Source organism: Chiloscyllium punctatum, chromosome 20 (assembly GCF_047496795.1).
Source record: "Chiloscyllium punctatum isolate Juve2018m chromosome 20, sChiPun1.3, whole genome shotgun sequence".
NCBI classification, from domain to species: Eukaryota; Metazoa; Chordata; class Chondrichthyes; order Orectolobiformes; family Hemiscylliidae; genus Chiloscyllium; species Chiloscyllium punctatum.
Genome location: NC_092758.1, coordinates 12,599,744 through 12,624,364, shown reverse-complemented (window position 1 = coordinate 12,624,364; position 24,621 = coordinate 12,599,744). Strand labels below are relative to the sequence as shown.

Below are 24,621 nucleotides of genomic sequence, written 5' to 3'. Positions count from 1 at the left end.
TCAGATCTAACCTCTGCAATTGTGAACGGTGGTGGCATTTAAATAACTCACTGGAGGAAGTGCCACAAATACTCCCCTCCTCAATGATGGAAGAGCCCAGCACATCAGTGCAAAAGATAAGGCTGAAGCACTCACAGCAATCTTCACCCAGAAGTGCCAAAATGATGATCCACATTGATCTCCTCAGTGGTCCCCAGCGTTACAGATACTAGTCTTCAGCCAACTCAATTCACTCCATGTGATATCAAGAAACTGTTGGAAACACTGGATACTGCAAAGGCTGTGGGTCGTAATAACATTCGGGCAATGCTGCTGAAGGTTTGTCCTCCTGAACTTGCTGCTCCCCCATCCAAGCTGTAGAGATACAATACTAGTATCTACCTGACAATGTCAAAAATTAGGAGAAAGCTGATTCCTGAAGAAGGGCTCATGCCCGAAACGTCGATTCTCCTGCTCCTTGGATGCTGCCTGACCTGCTGCGCTTTTCCAGCAACACATTTTCAGCAATGTCAAAAATTACTCATATGTCCTAAACACAAAAAGCAGAACAAATCCAACCCGGCCAATTCCCACCCATCAGTCTACTCTCGATCAGTAAAGTGATGGATGGTGTCATCAACAGTGTTATCAAGCAGCACCTGCTCAGCAATAACCTGTTCAGTGATGCCCAGTTTGGATTCCACCAGGGCCACTCAGCTCCTGATCTCATCACAGCCTTGGTTCAAGCATGGACAAAAGAGTTGAATTCCAGAGGTGAGATGACAGCGACAGCTCTTGACATCAAGGCTGCATTTCACCAAGTGTGGCATCAAAGAGCCCTAGCAAAACTGGAATAAATGGGTGTTGGGGACAAACTTACTGCTGGAGGGTATCATAGCTGGCACATAGGAAGATTGTTGTTGTTGTTTGAGGTCAGCCATCTGTGACAATGCTACCCATTTAATAAGGTTATGCTGTCCTTGGCTTTTTTTTCCTCAGAGCTGTTATAAAAGCAATGATTGCAAAAAGTCTGGCTTTGGATGGGTTTTAGGGCCACTTTGAAAAAAAAACCAACAGCAACACCTTGTTAAATGAGCTGCATCATTACACATCTCAGCTTCAGGATATCCCTGCAGGAGTTTTTCAGGGTAATGTCCGAGACGCAACCATCTTCAGCTGCTTCATCAATGATTCTCCCGCCAATTTAAGGTTAGAGTGGGGGTGTTCACCGATGGCTGCACATCGGTGTTCAACATTATTACGTCTTGGCTCAGTGTGTGAAAGTAACAGCACAGACTCCATCAAACACATGAGGCTGCAGCAGAAACAGACATATACAGAAGGGGCAGAGAGAAAGAGAGAAAGAAAGGAGGAGAGAGAAAGAAACAAAGAAAAAGAGAAAGACAGGGAGAGGGAAAAAGAGAAACAGAAACAGAAATAGAAAAAGAGAGAGAGAGAGACACAGACAGACAGAGCAGAAAGAGAAAGACAGAGAAAAAGAGAAAGATGGAGAGAGAAACAGAGATAGACAGGGTGTGAAAGAGAAAGCAAGCAGAAAGATAGACAGAGAGGCAGAGAGCGATACAGAAAAATTTAGAACATAGAAAAACAGTAGACAGGAAAAGACAAACAGAAATACAAATGCGGAGACACAGATTTGAATGGCTTACATTTTTCAACGAAAGGAATTCCATTCCTTGTGCCACCTGATAACTGATTCCAATAAGATCCGTGTAGGTCAGAATCGGAGACTCGCTGATCAGTAACTTATTCTCTGTGACCTCATGCTCTTTCAAAAAAAAAAGACAGGACTGTGTAAGGACCTTGCAATCAACAGACTTATGCTTCTGAAGAGACACATCAACTTGTGCAAAGTGTAACCAACTAGTTTGAATTCAGTTGCTTGCTGTATGTAGGGAGAGAGAGTCATAGAGATGTACAGCATGGAAACAGACCCTTCGATCCAACCAACTAGATATTCCAACCCAATTTAGTCCCACTTGCTAGCACCTGGCCCATATCCCTCCAAACCCTTCCTATTCATATACCCATCCAAATGTCTCTTAAATGTTGCAATTGTACCAGCCTCCACGACATCCTCTGGCAGCTCATTCCATACACGTACCATCCTCTGCGTGAAAAAGTTGCCCCTTAGGTCTCTTTTATATCTTTCCCCTCTCACCCTAAACCTATGCCCTCTAGTTCTGGACTCCCCGATCCCAGGGAAAAGATTTTGTCTATTTATCCTTTCCATGCCCCTCATAATTTTGTAAACCTCCCTAAGGTCACCCCTCAGCCTCCGACGCTCCAGGGAAAACAACCCCAGCCTGTTCAGCCTCTCTCCCTATAGCTCGAATCCTCCAACCCTGGCAACATCCTTGTAAATCTTTTCTGAACCCTTTCAAGTTTCCCAACATCTTTCCGATAGGAAGGAGACCAGAATTGCATGCAATATTCCGACAGTGGCCTAACCAATGTCCTGTACAGCCGCAACATGACCTCCCAACTCCTGTACTCAATACTCTGACCAATAAAGGAAAGCACACCAAACACCGCCTTCACTATCCTATCTGCCTGCGACTCCACTTTCAAGGAGTTATGAACCTGCACTCCAAGGTCTCTTTGTTCAGCAACACTCTCGAGGACCTTACTATCAAGTGCATAAGTCCTGCTAAGATTTGCTTTCCCAAAATGCAGCACCTCGCATTTATCAGAATTAAACTCCATCTGCCACTTCTCAGCCCATTGGCCCATCTGGTCCAGATCCTGTTGTAATCTGAGATAACCCTTTTCGCTGTCCACTACACCTCCAATTTTGGTGTCACTTGCAAACTTACTAACTGTACCTCTTATGCTCGCATCCAAATCATTTATGTAAATGACAAAAAGTAGAGGGCCCAGCACCGATCCTTGTGGCACTCCACTGGTCACAGGCCTCCAGTATGAAAAAACAACCCTCCTCCACCACCACCCTCATTAGCCACATGCAGCCATCTTGTGCACAGCAAGTTTCCAAAGCCACCACATGTGGCTAATCTGTGCTTCAAGATTGCTGGGGTTGTCAGAAACCTCTTACAGCAGGATTTGGGGAGAATCGACGGTTTCCCTCTAATCATACCTGGGGTCTTTAATGTCCATTTAAACCCTCAGATGGGACTTTGTGTTAACCACTCAAGAAACAGCACATCCCATAATCAGGGTCACCACCCCTTCAGGAATGGATTGGAGTCTCTGGGAATTAATGATCAACTCCAGGATGGCTGTGTGGACAAGTCAAGGACAAAAGTCTTGATAGCATTACATTTTTATACCTTGAGAACGGTTCCATTAAACCAAAAAGAAAATAGTGATGGTCAAAATGCCAGGATGACAGTGTTCTTCATAATCACTTTAAAGTATATTGGATAATGTAGGAAACAAAACAGTCAATCTGACAGTGGCAAACAGCAACATATTAATGACTAGAACATTTTATTTAGAATCACAGTCATAGAGATGAACAGCATGGAAACAGACCCTTTGGTCCAACCCGTCCATGCCGACCAGATATCCCAACCAAAACTAGTCCCAACTGCCAGTACCCGACCCATATCCCTCCAAACTGTTCTATTCATATACCCATCCAAATGCCTTTTAAAATGTTGTAATTGTACCAGCCTCCACCACTTCCTCTGGCAGCTCATTCTACATACGCACCATCCTCTGCGTGAAAAAGTTGTCCCTTAGCTCTCTTTTATATCTTTCCCCTCTCACCTGAGACCTATGCCCTCTAGTTCTGGACTCCCCCACCCCAGGGAAAAGACCTTGTCTAATTACCCTATCCATGCACCTCATGACTTTATAAACCTCTATATGGTCACCCCTCAGCCTCTGACGCTCCAGGGAAAACAGCCCTAGCCTACTCAACCTCTCCCTATAGCTCAAATCATCCAATCCTGGCAACATAATTGTAAATCTTTTCTAAACCCTTCCAAATTTCACGACATCCTTCTGATAGGAAGGAGAACAGAATTGCACGCAATATTCCAAAAGTGGCCGAACTATTGTCCTGTACAGTCGCAAAATGACTTCCCAACTCCTGTACTCAATACTCTGACCAATAGAGGAAAGCATACCAAATGCTTTCTTCACTATCCTATCTACCTGTGACTCTACTTTCAAGGAGCTATGAACCTGCACTCCAAGGTCTCTTTGTTCAGCAAACTCCCTAGGATCTTACCATTAAGTATATAAGTCCTGCTAAGATTTGCTTTCCCAGCACCTCACATTTATCTAAATTAAACTCCATCTGCCACTCTTCAGCCCATTGGCCCATCTGATCAAGATCCCATTGTAATCCAAGGTAACCTCCTTTGCTGTCCAATTTTGGTGTCATCTGAAAACTTACTAACTGTATCTCGTAAGCTCACATCTGAATAATTTATATAAATGACGAAAAGTAGTGGACCCAGCACCAATCCTTGTGGCACTCCACTGGTCGGGGGCCTCCAGTCTGAGAAACAACCCTCCAACACCAACCTCTGTCTTCTACCTTAAGCCAGCTCTATATCTAAATGGCTAGTTTGCCCTATATTCCATGAGGTCTAACCTTGCTAACCAGTCTCCCATGGGGAACTTTGCCGAATGCCTTACTGAAGTCCATATAGATCACGTCTACCGCTCTGCCCTTATCAATCCTTTGTTATTTTTAAAAAACACTCAATCAAGTTTGTGAGATATGATTTCCCACTCACAAAGCCATGTTGACTATCCCTAATCAGTCCTTGCCTTTCCAAATACATGTACATTCTGTCCCTCAGGATTCCCTCCAACAACTTCCCCATCACTGACTTCAGGCTCACCGGTCTATAGTTCCCTGGCTTGTCCTTACCACCGTTCTTAAACAGTGGCACCACGTTTGCCAACCTCCAGTCTTCCAGCACCACACCTGTGACTATCGATGATACAAATATCTCAGCAAGAGGCCCAGCAATCACTTCTCTAGCTTCCCACAGGGTTCTAGGGTACACCTGATCAGGTCCTGGGGATTTATCCACTTATACATGTTTCAAGACATCCAACACTTCCTCCACTGTAATATGGGCATTTTTCAAGGTGTCACCATATATTTCCATACATTCTATATCTTCCATGTCCTTTTCCACAGTAAACACTGATGCAAAATATTCATTTAGCATCTCCCCCATCTCCTGCAGCTCCACACAAAGCCTGCCTTGCCGATCTTTGAGGGCCCTATTTTCTCCTTAGTTACCCCTTTGTCTTTAATGTATTTGTAAAAACCCTTTGGATTCTCTGCAACTCTGTTTGCCAAAGCTATCTCATGTCCCCTTTTTGCCTTCCTGATTTCCCTCTTAAGTATACTCCTACAGCCTTTATACTCTAAAGACTCATTTTATCTATCTTGTTCTATACCTTACATATGCTTCCTTCTTTTTCTTAACCAAACCCTCAATTTCTTTAGTCATCCAGCATTCCCTTTCACCCTGACAGGAATATACTGTTTCTGCACTCTTGTCTAATTTTTGAAGGCTTCCCATTTTACAGCCATCCCTTTACCTGTGAACACCTGCCCCCAATCAGCTTTTGAAAGTTCTTGCTGAATACTGTCAAAATTGGCCTTCTCCAATTTAGAACTTCAACTTTTAGATCTGGTCTATCTTTTTCCATCACTATTTTAAAACTAATAGAATTATGGTCACTGGCCCCAAAGTGCTCCCCCACTGACACCTCAGTCACCTGCCCTGCCTTATTTCCCAAGAGTAGGTCAAGTTTTGCACCTTCTCTAGAAGGTACATCCACATACTGAATCAGAAAACTTTCTTGTACATGCTTAACAAATTCCTCTCCATCTAAACCCTTAACACTATGGTAGTCCCAGTCTATGTTTGGAAAGTTAAAATCCCTAACATAACCACCCTATTATTCTTACAGATAACGGAGATCTCCTTACAAATTTTTTTCTCAATTTCCCTCTGACTATTAGGGGTCTGTAATACAATCCCAATAAGGTGATCATCCCTTTCTTATTTCTCTATTCCACCCAAATAACGTTCCTGGACGTATTTCTGGGAATATCCTCCCTCAGTACAGCAGTAACACTATCCCTTATCAAAAACACCACTCCCCCTCCTCTCTTGCCTCCCCTTCTATCCTTCCTGTAGCATTTGTATCCTGGAACATTAAGCTGCCAGTCCTGTCCATCCCTGAGCCATGTTTCTGTAATTGCTATGATATTCCAGTCCCATGTTCCTAACCATGCCCTGAGTACATCTGCCTTCCCTGTTAGGCCCCTTGCATTGAAATAAATGCAGTTTAATTTATCAGTCCTATCTTGTTCTCTGTTTTGTCCCTGCCTGCCCTCACTGATCAATATTGATGAGTAAATATTGACCAAGACCCTACGAGGGAGCTCTCTTTTTGTCTCTGGTTCCCTGGATAACACTCTCATGTCTGAGTGATAAGATTGTGGTCTGGTTCAAGCCCTACTCCAGACTCCTGAGCACCAACTGCAGACTAACACTTTCAGTGTAATACTGCCAGAAGGTAACTCTGTTGGAGGTACCCTCTCTTTCAGAATTTAACTAATGCCCTTATTACCTAGTCAGGGGTGTGTAAAAGATCAGAAACTGAACCGGATCAGCCGTATGATTACTGTGGCTAGAGGAACAGTTCAGAGACTGGGAATTCTGTCGCAAGTAACACGCTTCATAACTAGTGAAATTCTGCCCACCATCTACAAGGCACAGGTCAGGACTGTGATGGTAATTTCCATTGCTTGGTTGAATGAAGCTCCAGGAACACTCCTGCAGCTCAATACCAACCAGGACAAAGCAGTTTTCTTGATTGACATACCATCCACCACGTTTAACATCCACTCCCTCCACCACAAACACACAGTAGCAAGATGCACCGCAGAAGTTTGCTAAGTCTCCTTTGGCAGCGATCTCCAAATCTGTCATCTGGAAGGACAAGAGCAGCAGATACATGGGAACACCACCACATGCAAATTCCCCTCCAAGCCACTCATCATCCCGACTTGGAAACATATCACCCTTCCTTCACCATTGCTGGGTCAAAGTCCTGGAACTCCCTCCCTTAGACCATTGAGAGTCAACCTACAGCACAAGGATTGCAGCAGGTCGAGAAGGCACCACCTTCTCAAGGGGCAACTGGAAAGTATATACATACCCCATGAAAGAATTAAAAGCATTGCTCCTTGCGAGATTTTGCTGTGCAAGAAAACTGTTACATTTCCTACTTTGTGAAAGTGACTCCATTTTAAAAAATACTCCATGGGTTGTAAAGTGCAGGAAAAGTTCTTAATGATGTGAAAGGAATATCAAAATTCAGTTCTCTCTTTCACCCTCCAGTTGTTAAGGTGGAGTTTGAATCTTTTCGTTTCACACAGAGTGAAAGTATCTCTTTGGTTTTTTAAAAAGATATTAACATCTAACTTGTTCTTTTATATCAATACAAGCAACAGCCTGCAGTATGAAGCAGCCGCCAGTTGGTGGCAGTCACGATTTGCAGTTCAGGAGGAAGGAGGAGAAACAATGGAGAAGACAGAAGAGAAAGGGAGGGAGAGGGAGAGAGAGAGAGAGAGAGACAGACAGAGAGGTGGGAGGGTAGGGAGACAGAGAGGGGGAGAGAGAGAGAGAGAGGGGGTACAGAGAGAAAGAGGGATAGTGTGATAGAGAGAGAGAGAGACAGACAGACAGACAGACAGACACAGAGACTGGTATAGATAAAAATTGAGATTGAGAGAAATAGATAAAAATAGACAGATAAAAGGGAGGCATAGAGAGATAGAGTTACCAAAGGTTCTCCTGTGAATAATGCCTGTTCTATGCAAAACACCCAAAAAACAGTACAAGAGATGGTGAGAGAGAGTGTGGGGAGATAAAGGAAATTGAGGAAGGAGAGGGGGAAAGGGTGAGCTGGAGGTGACAGAAGGGAGGGATTGGGAGAGGGATGTGTGAGAAGGAAAAGGGTGGGAGAGAAAGGGGGCTAGGACAGAGACGGTGGTGGGAGGGAGTGGGGTTGGGGTGTGTGAGTGATTGAGGGGTTGACAGCGAGGGAGGGAGAGAGAAAGGGGGATGGAGAGAATGTGTGGAAGAGAGAGAGAGAGATAGATAGATGGGTATGGGGGAAATGTGAAGGAGGGAGAGAGGCGGGGGTGAGGGAAGGCTGGGATGGGGTAGAGAGAGGGGTGCAGGAGAGAGGAGGTGGGAGAGAGAGGGAGTGGGGAGATAGGGAGAGTGTGTGTGAGGGAGGGAGAGAAGTGTGGGAGAGAAGGCAGGAAGCAAAAGAGAGGGTGTGGGAGAGCATGGGGGAGAGAGGGGGAGGAGAGAGAGGGAGAGAGGGAGAGAGAGAGAGAGAGAGAGAGTGAGAAAATATGTAAAGGAGGGAGAAGGGGTTAGGAGAGGGGAGGTGGGACAGGATGATAAGTCAGCACATGATTACCAGGACTTGGGGCTTTAGGGAGCAGTGTGCTTGGATCAGGATCCGTGAATTTTTTTTCTTGCCCAGAGCGTAGTGAGGGGAGGGGGAGAAAAGGGGGAGGGGGAGAAAAGGGGGAGGGGGAGAAAAGGGGGAGGGGGAGAAGAGGGGGGGAGAAAAGAAGGAGGGGGAGAAAAGGAGGGGTGAAGGAGAGGGGGCAGGCTATGGGTAGGTGGAGAGGAAGCTGGAGGGGAACAGGAGAAAAAGGGGTCAGGATAGAGTGAGATGGCAGATGAGCAAAGGTGACAGGATAGCGGGTGAGAGAGAGAAAAAGAGGGAAAAGGCAGAAAGAGAAAGAAACTTGACCAGGATGTTTAGGAGTTAGATTGAGGGGAGTTACCAGTGTGGGAGCTTGTCTCCTGTGAGTATGGCCTGTTGTAGTCGGGGTGCTCGATATCAGCGTAGTTTGGTTCATGTTTAGCCTCCAGCATTGGCATGTACTCAAGCTTCTCATCTTTAGTCATGTCCATGTACCCTCCATCATTCTCAAATGACAGGGCCACATAACTGTGGACGAGAATGAGGGGGAGACAGTAAGAATTATCATTATCATGAACAACACAGTAGAAGGATCTGCTTCCCTGTCAGTGAAATATGAACCACAGAACAGTGCAGCACAGAATTAGCCCACTCAATCCATTGTCTCTCTTTGGAAAGGCTATCTAATGAGTCTCATAGCCCTCTCTCTCCATAGCTCTGTAAATAATAATAATTAAACATTGAATAAGTGTCTTTTTTATCCAGTCCTGTTTTCAAAATTGTGATTGCATGTTTGCACTGCTTTTTCAGGCAGCATCTCCAGGGTTACACTAACTCCCGAGGTCAAATAAACCTTTCCCTCTCTGGTCCTTTTGTCCTTTCCATTCTATATTGTGTGTCACCAAGGGTCATGTGTTCTGCTGAATAGGTCAACCTCCGTTCTCTCTAAATCCATGAGGAGTAGGGGGATTAAAATCAGTGAACACTCCTCAGCCCTTCACCCAGCAAGTTCCCAGATTTAGACAGCACCTTGGAGGAGGGGCCAATGGGTCTTAGTAGGGGTTTGGAAGGTTACGGCAATTGTGGAGTTTAAGACCAGGTTTATTGTTGCAGTTCTGAAACTGTTTATCCTTTACTGCATCACACACTGCAAACATTGCCTGGAATAAAGGATCAGGAACACACACTAGAGACTAGTGCACAGAGTGAGAGATAGAGAGAGAGATGATCGTGCAGAAAGAGTGACAGCGCTTAGAGAGATAAGTGGGGAGGCAATGGTTTAGTGGTATTATCGTTGGACTGTTAATCAAGGTACTGTTCTGTGTTTGAATCCTGCCACGGATTGCAAAAAAAAAAATCTGGAATTAAAGAATCTAATGACAATCATTAATCCATTGTCAATTGCTAGTAAAACCCACCTGGTTCACTAATGTCCTTTAGGGAAGGAAATCTGTCATCCTTACCTGGTCTGGCCTACAAGTGTCTATAGACACACAGTGACGTGGTTAATTCTTAACTGCCCTCTCACAAATTAGGGACGGGCAATAAATGCTGGCCTAGTCAGCAATGCCCACATTCTATGAATGAATAAAAAAAAATGTAGACAGAGAAAGAGTTGAGCACAAATAGAGAGGCAATTGCACAGAGAGAGATGTATACACTGAGAGGGGTGTTGCAGCTTATAAAACATGAAGAGTGATGTCTTGCTGCAACTGCAGGAAGTCAGGAGGATGGGTTGGTCTCTCTAACCCACAGGGTTTGACACTGTTCTGGCTACATCTGGAACAGAGCCAAAACAAGCTCCAAGAAAAATAAAAATCGAGAATCGGAAACTATTTCCACAATTACACACAGGATAGAAATAACTGGTCATTTGCATAGGGTGTGTTAGGAATTCAAACACCCTTCATTGTTACACTGAAGCCTGGTTTAGAAATGTTATTAATCTCTTCAGTTTGATCCACAAAATCCTCCCAAAACAAAACTGCTGCTTATTGCGGGGAAAGTTGCAAATTAAATCTCAGTTTCTTTCTGATTCCTCTTTATGCTAAATTTCCTTAAATGATGAGACTGTAAAATGGGAATGACTGAGAGGGCCAAGGAAGAAATCTCCCATTGTCAGGAGTTCAACATCAGGGCTGGCATTCGACTGTACAAGCTGTGCAGTATTAACCACAGTCAGTACGGAAGTGGGCCACTCAGCCCATCATGAACGTGATGACCCACTAAAGAGATATCCACGTCTACTGGTGCTAATATCATCATTCTAACTTCTTAAAGGGAGAGGAAGCTAGGGGGAGAGCAACATCAAACTGAAGGCCAAAACACTGAAATTAATTACATATAATTCTTAGGGCTAAAGGGATCAAAGGGTACGGGGAGAAAGAAGGTTCAGGGGCTGAGTTGGAAGATCAGCTATGATCACATTGAATGTTGAAACAGGCTGGAAGGACTAAATGGCCTACTCCTATTTTCTATGTTTCTGACAGGGAGAGAGAAAAAGGGAGAGCGACAAGAGTGAAAAGCAAGAGACTGAGAGCAAGAAACTGGGCTCAGGAGCGTTGAGATAGAGAGAGAGAGAGAGAGAGAGGGGGAGGGGGGAAGAGAGAGAGAGAGAGAGAGAGAGAGAGAGGGAGGAGACAAATGGTATAATGAGAGGAGGATTTGAGTTCAGCAGTTGGAGTGTCATCACAGTTAGATTATTGCATGCAGTTTTGTTCTCCTTACTCAAGGAAGGATGTACTTGCCAGAAGGAGTACTGCAGAGCTTCACTGAACTGACACTGGGGATTAGATCAGAGTGGTGCTGGAAAAGCACAGCAGGGCAGGCAGCATCTAAGGAGCAGGAAAACTGACGTTTCGGGCAAAAAGCCCTTCATCAGGAATAGAGGCTGGAAGCCTCCAGAGTGAAGATGACACTGGGGGTGGCAGGAGGGTCCTATGAGGAGCGATTAGTTTAACCGGGCCTACATTCCTGAGAGTTTAGACAAACGAAAGGGAATCAATTGAAATGTATAAAATTGTAAAACAGTTGGATAGACAAATGCTGGGAGATGTTTCCCCCAGTTGGGGAATCGAGAACAGGGGATACAGTCTCAGGATGCTGGGTAGGTTATTTAGTTCTGAGGTGAGGAACTTTTCTTTCATTCAACGTGCGGTGAACCTGTGGAGTTTACCACCACAGAAGGCTGTGAAGACTGAGTCACTGAATATATTCAAGAAAGGGAAAGATAAAAGTATCAAAGGGCATGGAGAGAAAGTGGGAACATGGTGTTGAGATTGAATGGTGGTGTCAATTGAATAAAGATCCCACATTTGTTCCTCTGTATTAAAGTAAATTCAAGCACAATGTTATTTTGTTTTGTTGTCATGTAAACAGCTTTATTCCTTAAGCGTGAATCTTTTGTTTAGAAGAATAAAGGGAATATTGTTACAAGAGCCTAAAGTGCAAGAGTTGGGAGGTCATATTGCAGCTGTACAGGACATTGTTTAGGCCACTTTGGAATATGGTGTGCAATCCCGGTCTCCCTCCTATTGGAAAGATGTCGTGAAACTTGAAAGGGTTCAGAATAGATTTATAAGGATGTTGCCAGGGTTGGAGGGTATGTGCTACAGGGAGAGGCTGAATAGGCTGGGGCTGTTTTCCCTGGAGCGGAGGCTGAGGAGTGACCTTCTAGAGGTTTATAAAATCATGAAGGGCATGGATAGGGTAAATAGACAAGGTCTTTTCCCTGGGGTGGGGTAGTCCAGAACTAAAGGGCATCGGTTTAGGGCGAGAGGGGAAAAAATTTCAGACAGACCTAGGGGGCAACTTTTTCACACAAAGGGTGGTGTGTGAATGGAATGAGCTGCCAGAGTAAGTGGCAGTTAAAAGGCATCTGGATGGGTATATGAATCAGAAAGGTTGAGAAGGTTATGAGCCAAGTGCTGGCAAGTGGGACTAGATTTATTTAGGATATCTGGTCTGCTTGGACAAGTTGTTCCGAAAGGTCTGCTTCTGTGCTGTATATCTCTATGACTCTATGAGCATAATGGGCAGCACAGTGGTTAGCACTGCTGCCTCACAGCGCCAGGGACCTGGGTTCAATTCCCGCCTCAGGCGACTGACAGTGTGGAGTTTGCACGTTCTCCCAGTGCCTGCGTGGGTTTCCTCCAGGTGCTCCGGTTTCCTCCCACAGTCCAAAAACGTGCAGGTTGGGTGAATTGGCCATGCTAAATTACCTGTAGTGTTAGGTGATGGGTAAATGTAGGGGAATGGCTCTGGGTGGGTTGCTCTTCGAAGGGTTGGAACTTGTTGGGCCAAAGGGCCTGTTTCCACACTGTAAGTTATCTAATCTAATATACCTTTAAGGGAATATATCTTAAACCACTGTGACAATGATTACATACTTAGGCAGGATGAGCTATGTCGGTCTCATGTTTTGTCAGTATCTTGCAATCAGAGATGAGATTAACTCCAAAAAAATCTATTTTACCTTCAAATAAATAATCCTATTATTATTTCACCAGTTCTGGGGTATGACGGGTTCATTGACATTAAAGAGGATATGGATGAAACAGGGTGGGCAGAAATTGGCAACATTGTAATTATCACTCTCTGACCTACCTAATCATTTTCTACTTTAAAATTCTGATGATTAGTTTCAAATCCCTCCACAATCTTGCTCCTCCAGTTCACAACTTCCAAAATGTCTGCATTCCTCAAATTCTGGCCTCTTGTCCTTCTTTGGCTGTACTTGTTCCATCATTGGTGTTCATGCCTTCAGCTGCCTAGGCCACACCTCCATTAGTCACTTCCTGAACCTCTCTCCCGATCTCTCTCTGTCCTTTATTCTCTCGTTAAGGCCCAACTCTTTGACTATTTTAAATGTTCATTTCTGGAAAGTGGGCATCACTGACAAGGCCAGTATTTGTTACCCATCCCTAAATGTCTTTGAAGAGGCAGCACAGTGGCTCAGTGGTTAGCACTGTTGCCTTACAGCACCAGGATCCCAGGTTCAATTCCAGTCTCGGGCAACTGTCTGTGTGGAGTTTGCACATTCTCCCAGTGTCTGCATAGACTTCCTCCAACAGTCCAAAGATGTGTAGGTCAGGTGAATTGGCCATGCTAAATTGCCCATAGTGTTAGTATATTCGTCAGAAGGAAATGGGTTTGGGTGGGTTACTCTTTGGAGGGTTGGTGTGGATTTGTTGGATGACACTGTAAGGAATCTAATCTAGATGATGAGTGATCTACCTATTTCTCTACGACAGTGATGAACAGGCACCAAACAGTGCACTTTGGCTATATGCCCACATCCCATAAAATTATAAAAAACAAAAGCTCCCAACAACTGGCCTGTGAAATTCCTAAGGCTATTTTGCTCTTTTGAAGGTGCTGTACAAATACATGTGGTTGTTGTTATTATTACATGGGTAAAGACTCCACAAGCATTACCTCTTCATCCTCTCGTTATAGGAGTTTGTGATGACATTGTTTGACTCTCTCTGCCCTTTGTCAGCGTAGTGCTGTAGGAAGGTATGTTTGTTCCTGTACAGATAATCCACCAGATCGCCATGGCGACAGTACTCCGTAATGATGTAGATTGGACCTGCCCAAAGCAAAGTCAAAATCTCTCAGTGAGCATTAGGTCTCCATCAGCTCCTCCCTGTCACAGTCTGAGTGGTCAGTTCCTGTCAGAGTCTCTGTCACACAGTCTTTAACTAAGACTGTGGAGAGAATGGAGGGAAATTCTGATAGTCTCTCCTTCCAGTTCTGACTTTAAGATTAATTTTATAGCAATAACATCTGCTCAGTCATCAGAAGCACATTCATTAGCGAAATATTGATTTTCTCTAATTGGAGTACAATCAGTTTCAGCTTTATGATTACAACAAGGATATTGAAAGGACTAGAGGGCAGCTTCCTTGATCTATCATGGCTTCTTTTCAAACTTAGTGATAACATGCATTTGCATCTGTGGACATTGACACACATTGGGGCTCTGAACCCCTTGTCCAGATGCAAGGGACACATGAGGGCTCCTGATCCAGGGCAGACCAGAGGGCTCCTGATCCAGGGTAGGCCCCAAGTGCTCCTGATCCAGTGATGAGCCAGTGTTCCAGTTGCAGAGTAGACACGGTTTTACAGAGCCAGGGTAAATCCAAGGACCCCAGTTTCTGGGTAGGCCTCAGGCCCTAATCCAGGATATGTGCAGCTTAACATTAATTAATTTTGCCTCATAATTTTTATGGACCATTAATAGCTTATTGTCCTTGGTCTGGGAGTGTTAACAGTGATACTTCCTCTAGAAGAGTTTAGCACCACAGAGGAGAATAACTCTAAGTAAACTTGATTCTTACCTCCTTTGGTACAGGCTCCCATTAGATTGACAATATTTAAATGGGGGCCAAGGTGACTCATAATTTTCAGCTCCGACATCAGGGCTTGTTTCTCACTGGTCCTCGCAGTAGCTGTAAGTCACAGAGAACCAATCAGGTATTTACTTTCAGCAAGATGGTTGGGAGATGTTCAAGATGGTGAAATCAATATGTTGAAGCATTGATTTAATAGTAACTTTATTGACAGCTTACTCCATCCAACATGAATACTCAGTCACAGTGGAGTATACTGTCTACAACAGGCACTGCAGAAATTTGCCAAAAATGCTATGACAACACCTTCCAAACCATGATCTATACCATCCAGGAGGATGAGGGCAGCACGTACTTGGGAACGCCACTGCCTGTAAGGTCCTCCTTAGGCCACTCACCCCATTGACTTGGAAGTATATTCCTGCAGGGCCTTGGAACACACACCCTAACAGCACTGTGGCTGTTCCTCCACCCCAGGGACTGCAATGGGTGAAGAAGGCAGGTCATCATCTTTTCCAGGATGGACAATAAATGCTGGCCAAGCCCACAATATATGCATGTTCTGGGGCAGAGATGAATGACTGCTAAAAAAAAAACACAACCATCTTCCTTAGTGCTACGTTCGATTCCAAACAGTGGAGCGTTCTCCCTGATAATCACGGATACCAGTTTTGCAAGGGCTCCTTGATCGAATGCAGCCTTGATGTCGAGCTGTCAGTCACCTCACCTCTGGACTTCCATTCTTTTGTCCATAGAGTCATAGAGATGTACATAAAGAAAGATAAATCCAACCTGGCCAATTACTGCCTCATCAGTCTACTCTCATTCATCAGTAAAGTGATGGAAGGTGTCATCAACAGTGCTGTCAAGCAGCACCTGCTCAGCAATAACCTGCTCAGCAATAACCTGCTCGCAATATTTAATGGACAAGTTGGATCCTTCAGTCCAACACCTTCATGCCAAACAGATATCCTAAATAGATCTAGTCCCATTTGCCAGCATTTGGCCCATATGCCACTAAATCCTTCCTATTCATATACCCATTCAAGTGCCTTTTAAATGTTATAATTCAATCAGCCTCCACCACTTCTTCAGGCAGCTCATTCCATACACACACCAAAATGTTGCCCCCCTCAGATGCCTTTTAGATCTTGCCCTTCTCACCTTAAACCTATGCCCTCTAGTTTTGGATTCCCCCACCCCAGGGAAAATACTTTTCCTATTTACCCTATCCATGCCCCTCATGATCTTATAGATCTCTATAAAGTCACCCCTCAGCCTCTGACATTCCAGGTAAAACAGCCTCAGCCTATTCAGCCTCTACCTATAGCTCCAATCCTCCAACTCTGGCAACATCTTTGAACCCTTTCAAGCTTTACAACATCCTTCCATGTTTGAACCAAAGCAGTAATGAGGTCAGGAGCTGAATGACCCTGGCAGGGCCCAAACTGAGCAGGTGCTGCTAGATCGTAATGACAACATCTTCCATTACTTTACTGATGATCGATAGTAGACCGATGGGGCAGTAATTGGCTGGCTTCGATTTGTCCTGCTTTGTATGCAGACAATTTTCCACATTGTTGGGTAGATGCCAGTGTTGTAACTGCACTGGAACACCTCCACCACACACCTGACTTGTGATTGTAGGCTGGCCTTCAAAAGTAAGGGCTGATCTCTGGGTAGAAGACTGGACAGTCGGTTGGACATTAACAAATACAACATTGTTAGGGAAAGCAATTTCACTTTTTCAGAAGCTAACTGACTATGATACAATGAGCTAAAAATGGTTCGCAAAATGCTTGATAGGATAAATTAAACTTTGCTGAAAGCGTATTGCAGTGTCGTGGTTTATGCCTGTGGACTGAATAATGCAGAAAACCAGAGCTCAAGTCTCACTATTGGCAGTTTGAAACACTCAATATAGTTTTTAGACATCAGAAAAGATGAGGTTTGTGTCATTAAAGTCATTATGAGACTGTTACATTCTCGTAAAAATCCAAGTGGTTCAAGTATGGTTCTTCAAGGATGGAAATCTGCCAATGTACCTGGTCTGGCCCCCATGTAACTCCAGACCAACAAGCCACTGAACACCTGGATCAAACCGACTATCAATGCCTCTCAGACCAATTAGCAATTGGTAATGATTGTCAACCTATTCCCACATCCATTCCAGTAGCGGACAAGCAATAAGCCTTGATGAGCAGTAAAGTCAGACTGGAGAGAGAGAGAGAGCTCCCCAGCAATCGAACTCTACAATGGGACAGAATTGTATGTCAATGCAGACTTACTTTTCAACATCTTTACAGCAACTTTCATGGTGGAGTTTGAGTGACCGAGTCCATGGGCCATTGCTTCAACCACCCTGCCAAAGGCTCCAGAGCCCAACGTTCGACCTGAAAAAAGACAATGAGCAAGGATCAGTCCCAACGATTCACAATCCCAATGCCCAGTCAACCATTCCAATGCTTTCTCAGCTGATCTTCCACCTCCCAGAAACTCCAGGTTGTACAAAACTCTGCAGCCTTGTGTTCCTTCTATCATTATATCATTAGTCAATTCACTGATCTGTCATCTTTACCTAGCCTGTCATACATGTATCAACGTGGCTGACCCATAACTGTCATCAATGAGCACTCAGTTGCATAAACTAATACAAATGGACTGCCTCAGGCAGCTCACTGCCTCCTTTCACATAGAAATATAGAAGATAAGAGCAGGAGGCCATTCAGCCCTTTGAGCCTGCTCTGCCATTCATCACTATCATGGCTGATTGTCCAACTCAATAGCCTAATCCTTCTTTATCTCCGTAACCTTTGATCCCATTCGCGCCAAGTGTTATATTTAGCTGTCTCTTGAATACATTCAATATTTTGGCATCAACTACTTCCTGTGGTAATGAATTCCACAGACTCACCACTCTTTGGGTGAAGAAATATCTCCTCATCTCTGTCCGAAATGGTCCATCCTGAATCCTCAGACTGTGACCCCTGGCTCTGAACACATCTACCATCGAGAGCATTATCTAACCCTCTGATTATCTTATAGTGTGGACAGTGAGAGCCTTTTTCCTCGGATGGTGATGGCTAGCATGAGGGAACATAGCTTTAAATTGAGGGGTGATAGACATAGTACAGGTGTCTTTAGTTAGAGAGTAATATAGGCTTCCAACACCCTGCCTGCAACAGTAGTGGACTTGCCAACTTTAAGGGCAGTTAAATGGTCATTGGATAAACATATGGATGGAAATGGAATAGTATAGGTTAGATAGGCTTCAGATTGTTGTGGAACCATCGAGGGCCAAAGGGCCATGTACTGCTCTGTTCTGTTCTATGCTCTAACATCCTCTCTACATCTACTCTCTCTAGTCCTGTTAGAATTTTACAAATCTTTATGAGATCCCACTAATTCATCTGAACTCCTGCAAAAACAATCCTAACTTACTCAGTCTCTCCTCAAACATCAGTCCCACTGGAATCGTCCAGGACAATCAGGGAAGGGGAGGAAATGTTGGCCTGGCCAGTGATACCCACAGAGTCATAGAGATGTACAGCATAGAAACAGACCCTTCGGTCCACTACATCCATGTCAACCAGGTATCCTAACATAATCTAGTCCCACTTGCCAGCACTTGGACCATATCCCTCTAAACTCTTCCTATTCATATACCCATTCAGATGCCTTTTAAGTACTGTAATTGTACCAGCCTCCACCACTTCCTCTGGCAGCTCATTCCATACACACACCACCCTCTGTGTGAAAAGGTTGCCCCTTAGGTCCCTTTTATAACTTTCCCCTCTCATCATGAATATATGCCCTCTAGTTCTGGACTCCCCCACCCCATGGAAAAGACTTTGTATATTTATCCTATCCATGCCCCTCATGATTTTATAAACATGTATAAAATGTCACCCCCTCAGCCTCCAATGCTCCAGGGAAAACAACCCCAGCCTATTCAGTCTCTTCCTGTAGCTCAAATCCCCCAATCCTGGCAACATCATTGTAAATCTTTTCTGAACTCTTTCAAGTTTCAAAACATCCTTCTGATAGGAAGGAGACATCCCTCAGAAAAATAAAACTGAAGGTTCAAATCAGATTTAATATGACTTCTCTGATTTTCAATCCTCTTCCTTTGGAATCAAAATCCAATTTATCTGCAATGGTTGGTGGAATGTTCATCAATTGCATTTCTCATCTCCTTCAGTTCTTGTAGGGAGTTCAGGCAATCAATGGTTCAATTTGAAGAGCAGTAATCTTTTCAGGTACACATGATCAATCAAGCTCAAGTGTAATCTTCAGGGCAGAATGGGCAATGTCAGTTCAGGAGGTAATTGGGACAGGGAAATGCAAGAAAATTTCAGTCAAAGGAACTCAAGATGCCATTCCGCCCCTCAAGCCTATTTAACGAGACTACGGACAATCTGTAACCAGGTACCACAGTATCCCTCAAAATACTTTTGGATAACAAAGTTGCAGCAGTCTGAAGTTCAGAATTAACAATGGGGAGGTCATGGCCTCCCAGTGGTATTATCACTGAATTGTTAATCCAGAGACCCAGAGATTGCTCTGGGGACCTGGGTCTGAATCCTTCCACAGCTGACGGTGAGATTTAAATTCAATAAAGACGTAGAATTAAGAGTCTAATGATCTAATTGATTGTCAGGAAATCCAGACCCATTGCAATGTAGTTGACTCTCAACTACCCTCTACGATGGACAATAAATGCTGGCCTAGCCAGTGACATCCACATCCTGTGAATGATTAGAAATAAAATGGCCATTTGGGATAGAGAGTAGACTGCCTTTATGTGTAAGATTTGTTTGATGATTTCACCCCTGAAAGGGTTGGTTCTAATATTTAGATGATAGGCACCGCGCCCCCCTCCCCCCAACCCTAGATGTCACAACTGGTGGAAATAGCTACAGAGTGAGAAACTCTCCGTTACCCTTAATCGCCCTTAAAATCTTTAAATTCCTGAGAATACAATGCTCATTTGTGTAATCTCTTCGAGCATTTTTACCAGAGAGTCTGGTAAATAAATCCTGCACTTTGTCCAGAGACAATAGCTGCTTTCCATTGTGACCAGAATGGTTTACAGTTCTCCAGCTGTGATCCAACCACTGTTTAAGCATGAATCCTTCCCACTTTCTGCTCCCATTTTAATACCTCAGGTGGAATTTCAGGTTGGTGAATGGTGCTCTTGCCTGCCACAGGCAGAGCCAGCAAGAGACTCACATCAGCTTCCCTGGGAAATGTCTCTTGGTCAGGCGAGGTGGCTTTCAGTGGAATCTCATTTTGTTACCAATCAGGGACTGAACGAGGGGCTTCCCCTCCAAAAGAGCAAGGTGAAACAAGCAAACCCATGTTTACGATTGCTGTTGGGGGAAAGCTCTTTCTCCTGTTGATGGTTTACTACCAGTGACGGTTGGATGATGCTGTTAAGTGGGGCATTTGTGGAAGAAGACCATCCAACAGAGTACCTCTCTGAGGCTTAATCGAGTAGAGGTGGAAAGATAAGAGCCCCCATCTTGCATCCTCCTGTCTGATTAAATTCTCCCTGCCTCAAAACTTGGTGCCCCAGTGGTTGGGCATGAAATGGTGTTCCCAGGCATTCTGTTAATTCTTAAATCCTATTGAGGTTGGAGGGTAGAGAATAAAAACATAAATAAGTCACTCTCTACTAACTGAATCCAGCTTCCAAACCACAAAAAAATCTTGATGTAACCAAATAGGCAGAGACCACAGCTGGATGCAGCTATGTGCACCAAAGTGCAACATCTGGATGTGGCAACTGAATCACTGAACATCTGGATACAGTCACATGAGCCACAGGCACATCTGGGCAAGGACAGACATGGTGCAGGCAACATCTAGATGCAGCTGCTCATATAGTGGTTGCAGCTGTATTAACTGGAAGCACATCTGGATGTGGATATTTGCAGACAACCTGAAAGGAAAGTGGGTAAGTGGAATCCACAGTCTAATCCAATCTCATTCCAAGTGCGGCTCTGCACTTCAGTAAATAGAGGAGGGAAATAGAGAGAGGCAGATGTAGCCTTGCAGCTCTATTACATCACCACCCATTATCTTCTGTATTGTCAAACTGCTCAGCACTGAAATTTCATCCACATCCCTACCACTCTATTGCTTTTGTCTTGACTCTTCTCTTCCCTCCAGCTTTCAATTTCCACCTTCTGTGAACATTATCCCATCCAAAAGTCAAACGAGTCCACAAGTGTCATGTATTAGCTCACTGACCTACATTGCTCACCCCCCAGTAATACAGAGTTGACAATTCTCATCCCTCCAACTTCTCACTCTTTCCCTCTCTCTATAGCTTCCTCCCGACTTACAACTCCCTGTGCAACCTACAACCTTACGATCTGTGCGCTCCTCCAATTCAGGCTTCCTATGCATTCCCCAATTAATCACTGCACTAATAACTGAGTGGACCAAGTTCTGGAATTACCCCTCTCCCCAAACCTGTGTAGGATGTACAGAAAAGGGACAGGCAATTTGGTCTGATCAGCCCATGCTGATTTTCAGGTTCCACTTGAGTCTTCTTCCATTTTTTCTCCTCTAAACCCACCATCATCTTCCTTCACCTCACTTCCCCTTAAATACATCTATACTGTAAGCTTTAAACATACTCTGTTGGCAGCAAGCTCCACATTTATTCTTATTTACTCAAGGGACCTGGGCATTGCTTCTGGCCAATATTCATTGCCTGTGCCTAGTTACCCTTTAACAGGTGGTGGTGAGCTATCTTCTTGAACTGCTGTAATCTCACCACTCTCTGGATAAACAGGTTTCTTCTGAGTTTAAAGCAGAATCATTTCATGGGATATGGGTATTGCTGGCTGGGCCACCATTTCATACCCATCACTAAGTGTCTTTGAACTGAGTGGCTCGAAGGGCAGTTCAGAGTCAATCACATTGCTGTGGGTCTGGAGTCACATGTAGGCCAGACTGGGTAAGGATGGCAGATTTGCGTCCCCGAAAGGTCATGAGTGAGTCAGATGGGTTTTCATGACAATCGATGTGCAATTCATAAAAACTGAATGAACTGTGGATGACGAAGGGTCACTGGACCCAAAACGTTAACTCTGATTTCCCTCCACAGATGTTGCCAGATCTGCTGAGCTTTCCCAGCAATTTTGGTTTTTGTCTCCGATGCGTGATTCATGGTCACCAACACAGAGCCCAGGTTTATCCTCCTGCATTATTATTTATTAATTGATTGAATTTCAATTCCTCCAGCTGCCTGGGTTGAGTTTTGAACCCATGTCCTCAACTAGAACCTCTGGATGAGAAGCCCAGTGACATTGTCACTCTATCTCCACAAATTCCCTGTTGAATTTGTTGAGGCCCATCATTTATTGTTAGTTTCTATTTAGGCTCTTCCCTATAAAATGAAACATTCTTTCTTTGCTCACTGTATCAAAACCTTCTCATTCTACCAGATCTGCTTTAGTCTTTTATTCTCCTCTAACATTAATGCTCAACCTTCAGATTCTGCTCCCTACACTAAAAGATATCTTACTATGTTGAAGGCATTACACAAATGCAAGTTATGTTTCTTTTTCTGGATGGAGCACCGTGGTTTCATACCCAGAGAAAGCTGGTTCCTGGGGAACTCCCAGCTTGAATCGTATGGAAGTTGCATTGGGTCAACGTAAATATACTCGTGTCCATCTGAACTGATGGATTCAATGACCTTCCAGCGAATTTCATAGCGAGGCTTCTGCAAAAAAAAAACAGAAATAAGAAGTGATGAAAGAGGCAAAATAAGTGCTTGGAAGAGGCCACTCAGACTCTGGGGTGTAAAGAAAAACTGCAGATACTGGAAACCAGATTCTGGATTAGTGGTGCTGGAAGACCACAGCAGTTCAGGCAATATCCAAGGAGCAGTAAAATCGACGTTTCGGGCAAAAGCCCTTCATCAGGAATACAGACAGAGAGCCTGAAGGGTGGAGAGATAAGAGAGAGGAGGGTGGGGGTGGGGAGAAAGTAGCATAGAGTACAATAGGCGAGTGGGGGAGGGAATGAAGGCGATCGGTCGGGGGGGGGGGGGTGGAGTGGATAGGTGGAAAAGAAGATAGGCAGGTAGGACAAGCCATGGGGACAGTGCTGAGCCTCCCGTGATATTCAATTGATCTGTAACAAGTTCATTTCCTTGCTTTTGTGCCACAGGATTTTGATCAGTGAGGGTTAAAAGGGTTCTCAGCTCCAGTTTTGAACATTTGAACTGACCCTACACCTCAATCTTGGGAAGAGGCTTTCAGACTCCCATCATGCTTTGTGTGAGGATGTGCTGCCCTTCTTGAACAACCTAGCCCTAACTTTGGCCATTGAGAGGGGAATGGGTTGTATGCGGTGGAATAACAACACAATTATGAATCACTGTCTTTAGAGTCCGTATCCTAGCGACTGTCCCCATTTGGCCCATCTCAAGTCCATAGCTACCCTCTGAAGAGCATCCCACACAGACCCACCTCCCTATCCTATTCCTGCATTTCCCATGGCTAATCCATCTGACCTGCACATCCCTGGACACTTTGGGCGATTTAGCATGGCCAACCCACCTAACTTGCACATCTTTGGATCACGGGAGGAAACACATGCAGACACAGGGAGCATGTGCAAACACCACATTGGCAGTGAACCAAGAGTGAATTGAACCTAGGTCTGTGAAACAGCAGTGCTAACCACTGAGCCACCGTGTTACCATATGCGACACAATACAGTCGCCATAGAATCTCAAGATTCAGAACGATGTTTGGAAAGTATTGATTCCAGTGGCTACGTTTTGGTTTGTCTCTCAGTAAAAGTCTATTGCAGCACAATTTGGACAGTATTACAGAAAGTGTTTCTGAATGCACGTGTATTATGATAATAATGTGGTCATTGACAAAACTGAAGAGGAGCACATTTGGGATGTTCACTCCCTATTGGCAATTGCTCATTTTCAGGAAGTGCTGGATGAATGCAGGTTAAATCAACATTTTCAATATAATCAGTTTGCAGAATCTGTCCTGATCCAGACAAAGTCGAAGACATGTGACAAATGCCTACACCACATGACAATGAAGAATCGCAGGGGTGGCTTGGATTCTTCATCTTCTTGGCACCATACATTCCCAAATTTTCCAACAACACATCAAAAGAGAGAGCTCCTAAAGAAGAACGCACCATATGTATGGTAGGAGGAGCCAGCAACATATTTTTGAGTCTCCAAAACAAGTACTTTCAGCAGAAAACTGCACTACAACCCAAGAGGCAATTCTGAAACTCAAATGTTTTGCAGAAAAGGCTAGGACTGTTCATTACGTAAGAGAGCAAATGAATTGTATTTAGATTCAAAAGTCTGACATCAGCATTTGTTTTCAATTGAACATGAAAAGTTGATCGTGTATTTGGCATCACAAGATTCCATATGTACCTGTTAAGTCAGCAATTCACTGTGGGAACAGATTACAAACCACAGGAAATGATTCAGTGCAACCACTAATAAGTGCACCACCTTTTACCACAACAACTTCTGGCAAAAATACCAGGATATGACCTTGATATTTTTAATAAACATAGCACCAAGATGGTCACACTGAGTATGTCAAGCAGAATCCCTATCCCAAACATGGATGTACACACAAAAACAGGAATTGCTGGAAAAGCTCAGCCAGTCTGGCAGCATCTGTGGAGGGAAATCAGAGTTAACATTTCAGATCGAGTGACCCTTCCTCAGAATTTCCCAGGAAGGGTCACTCGACCAGAAATGTTAACTCTTGATTTCTCTCCACAGATGCTGCCAGAC

The 24,621-nt window shown here is 44.3% G+C and overlaps 1 protein-coding gene across 2 annotated transcripts in view; it reads right to left on the bottom strand.

The window, feature by feature from the left end:
* Positions 1-24,621, bottom strand: part of pdgfrb (platelet-derived growth factor receptor, beta polypeptide) — a 95,838-nt gene that overhangs the window by 15,544 nt on the left and 55,673 nt on the right. For both annotated transcript variants that reach the window (XM_072590324.1, XM_072590325.1), the window contains exons 12-17: positions 22,419-22,551; positions 17,099-17,203; positions 14,799-14,909; positions 13,894-14,047; positions 8,819-8,985; positions 1,650-1,768 (exon numbers count right to left, since the gene is read on the bottom strand). In XM_072590324.1, coding sequence (XP_072446425.1) covers positions 1,650-1,768; positions 8,819-8,985; positions 13,894-14,047; positions 14,799-14,909; positions 17,099-17,203; positions 22,419-22,551 — 789 coding nt within the window. The remainder of the gene's footprint in view (positions 1-1,649; positions 1,769-8,818; positions 8,986-13,893; positions 14,048-14,798; positions 14,910-17,098; positions 17,204-22,418; positions 22,552-24,621) is intronic.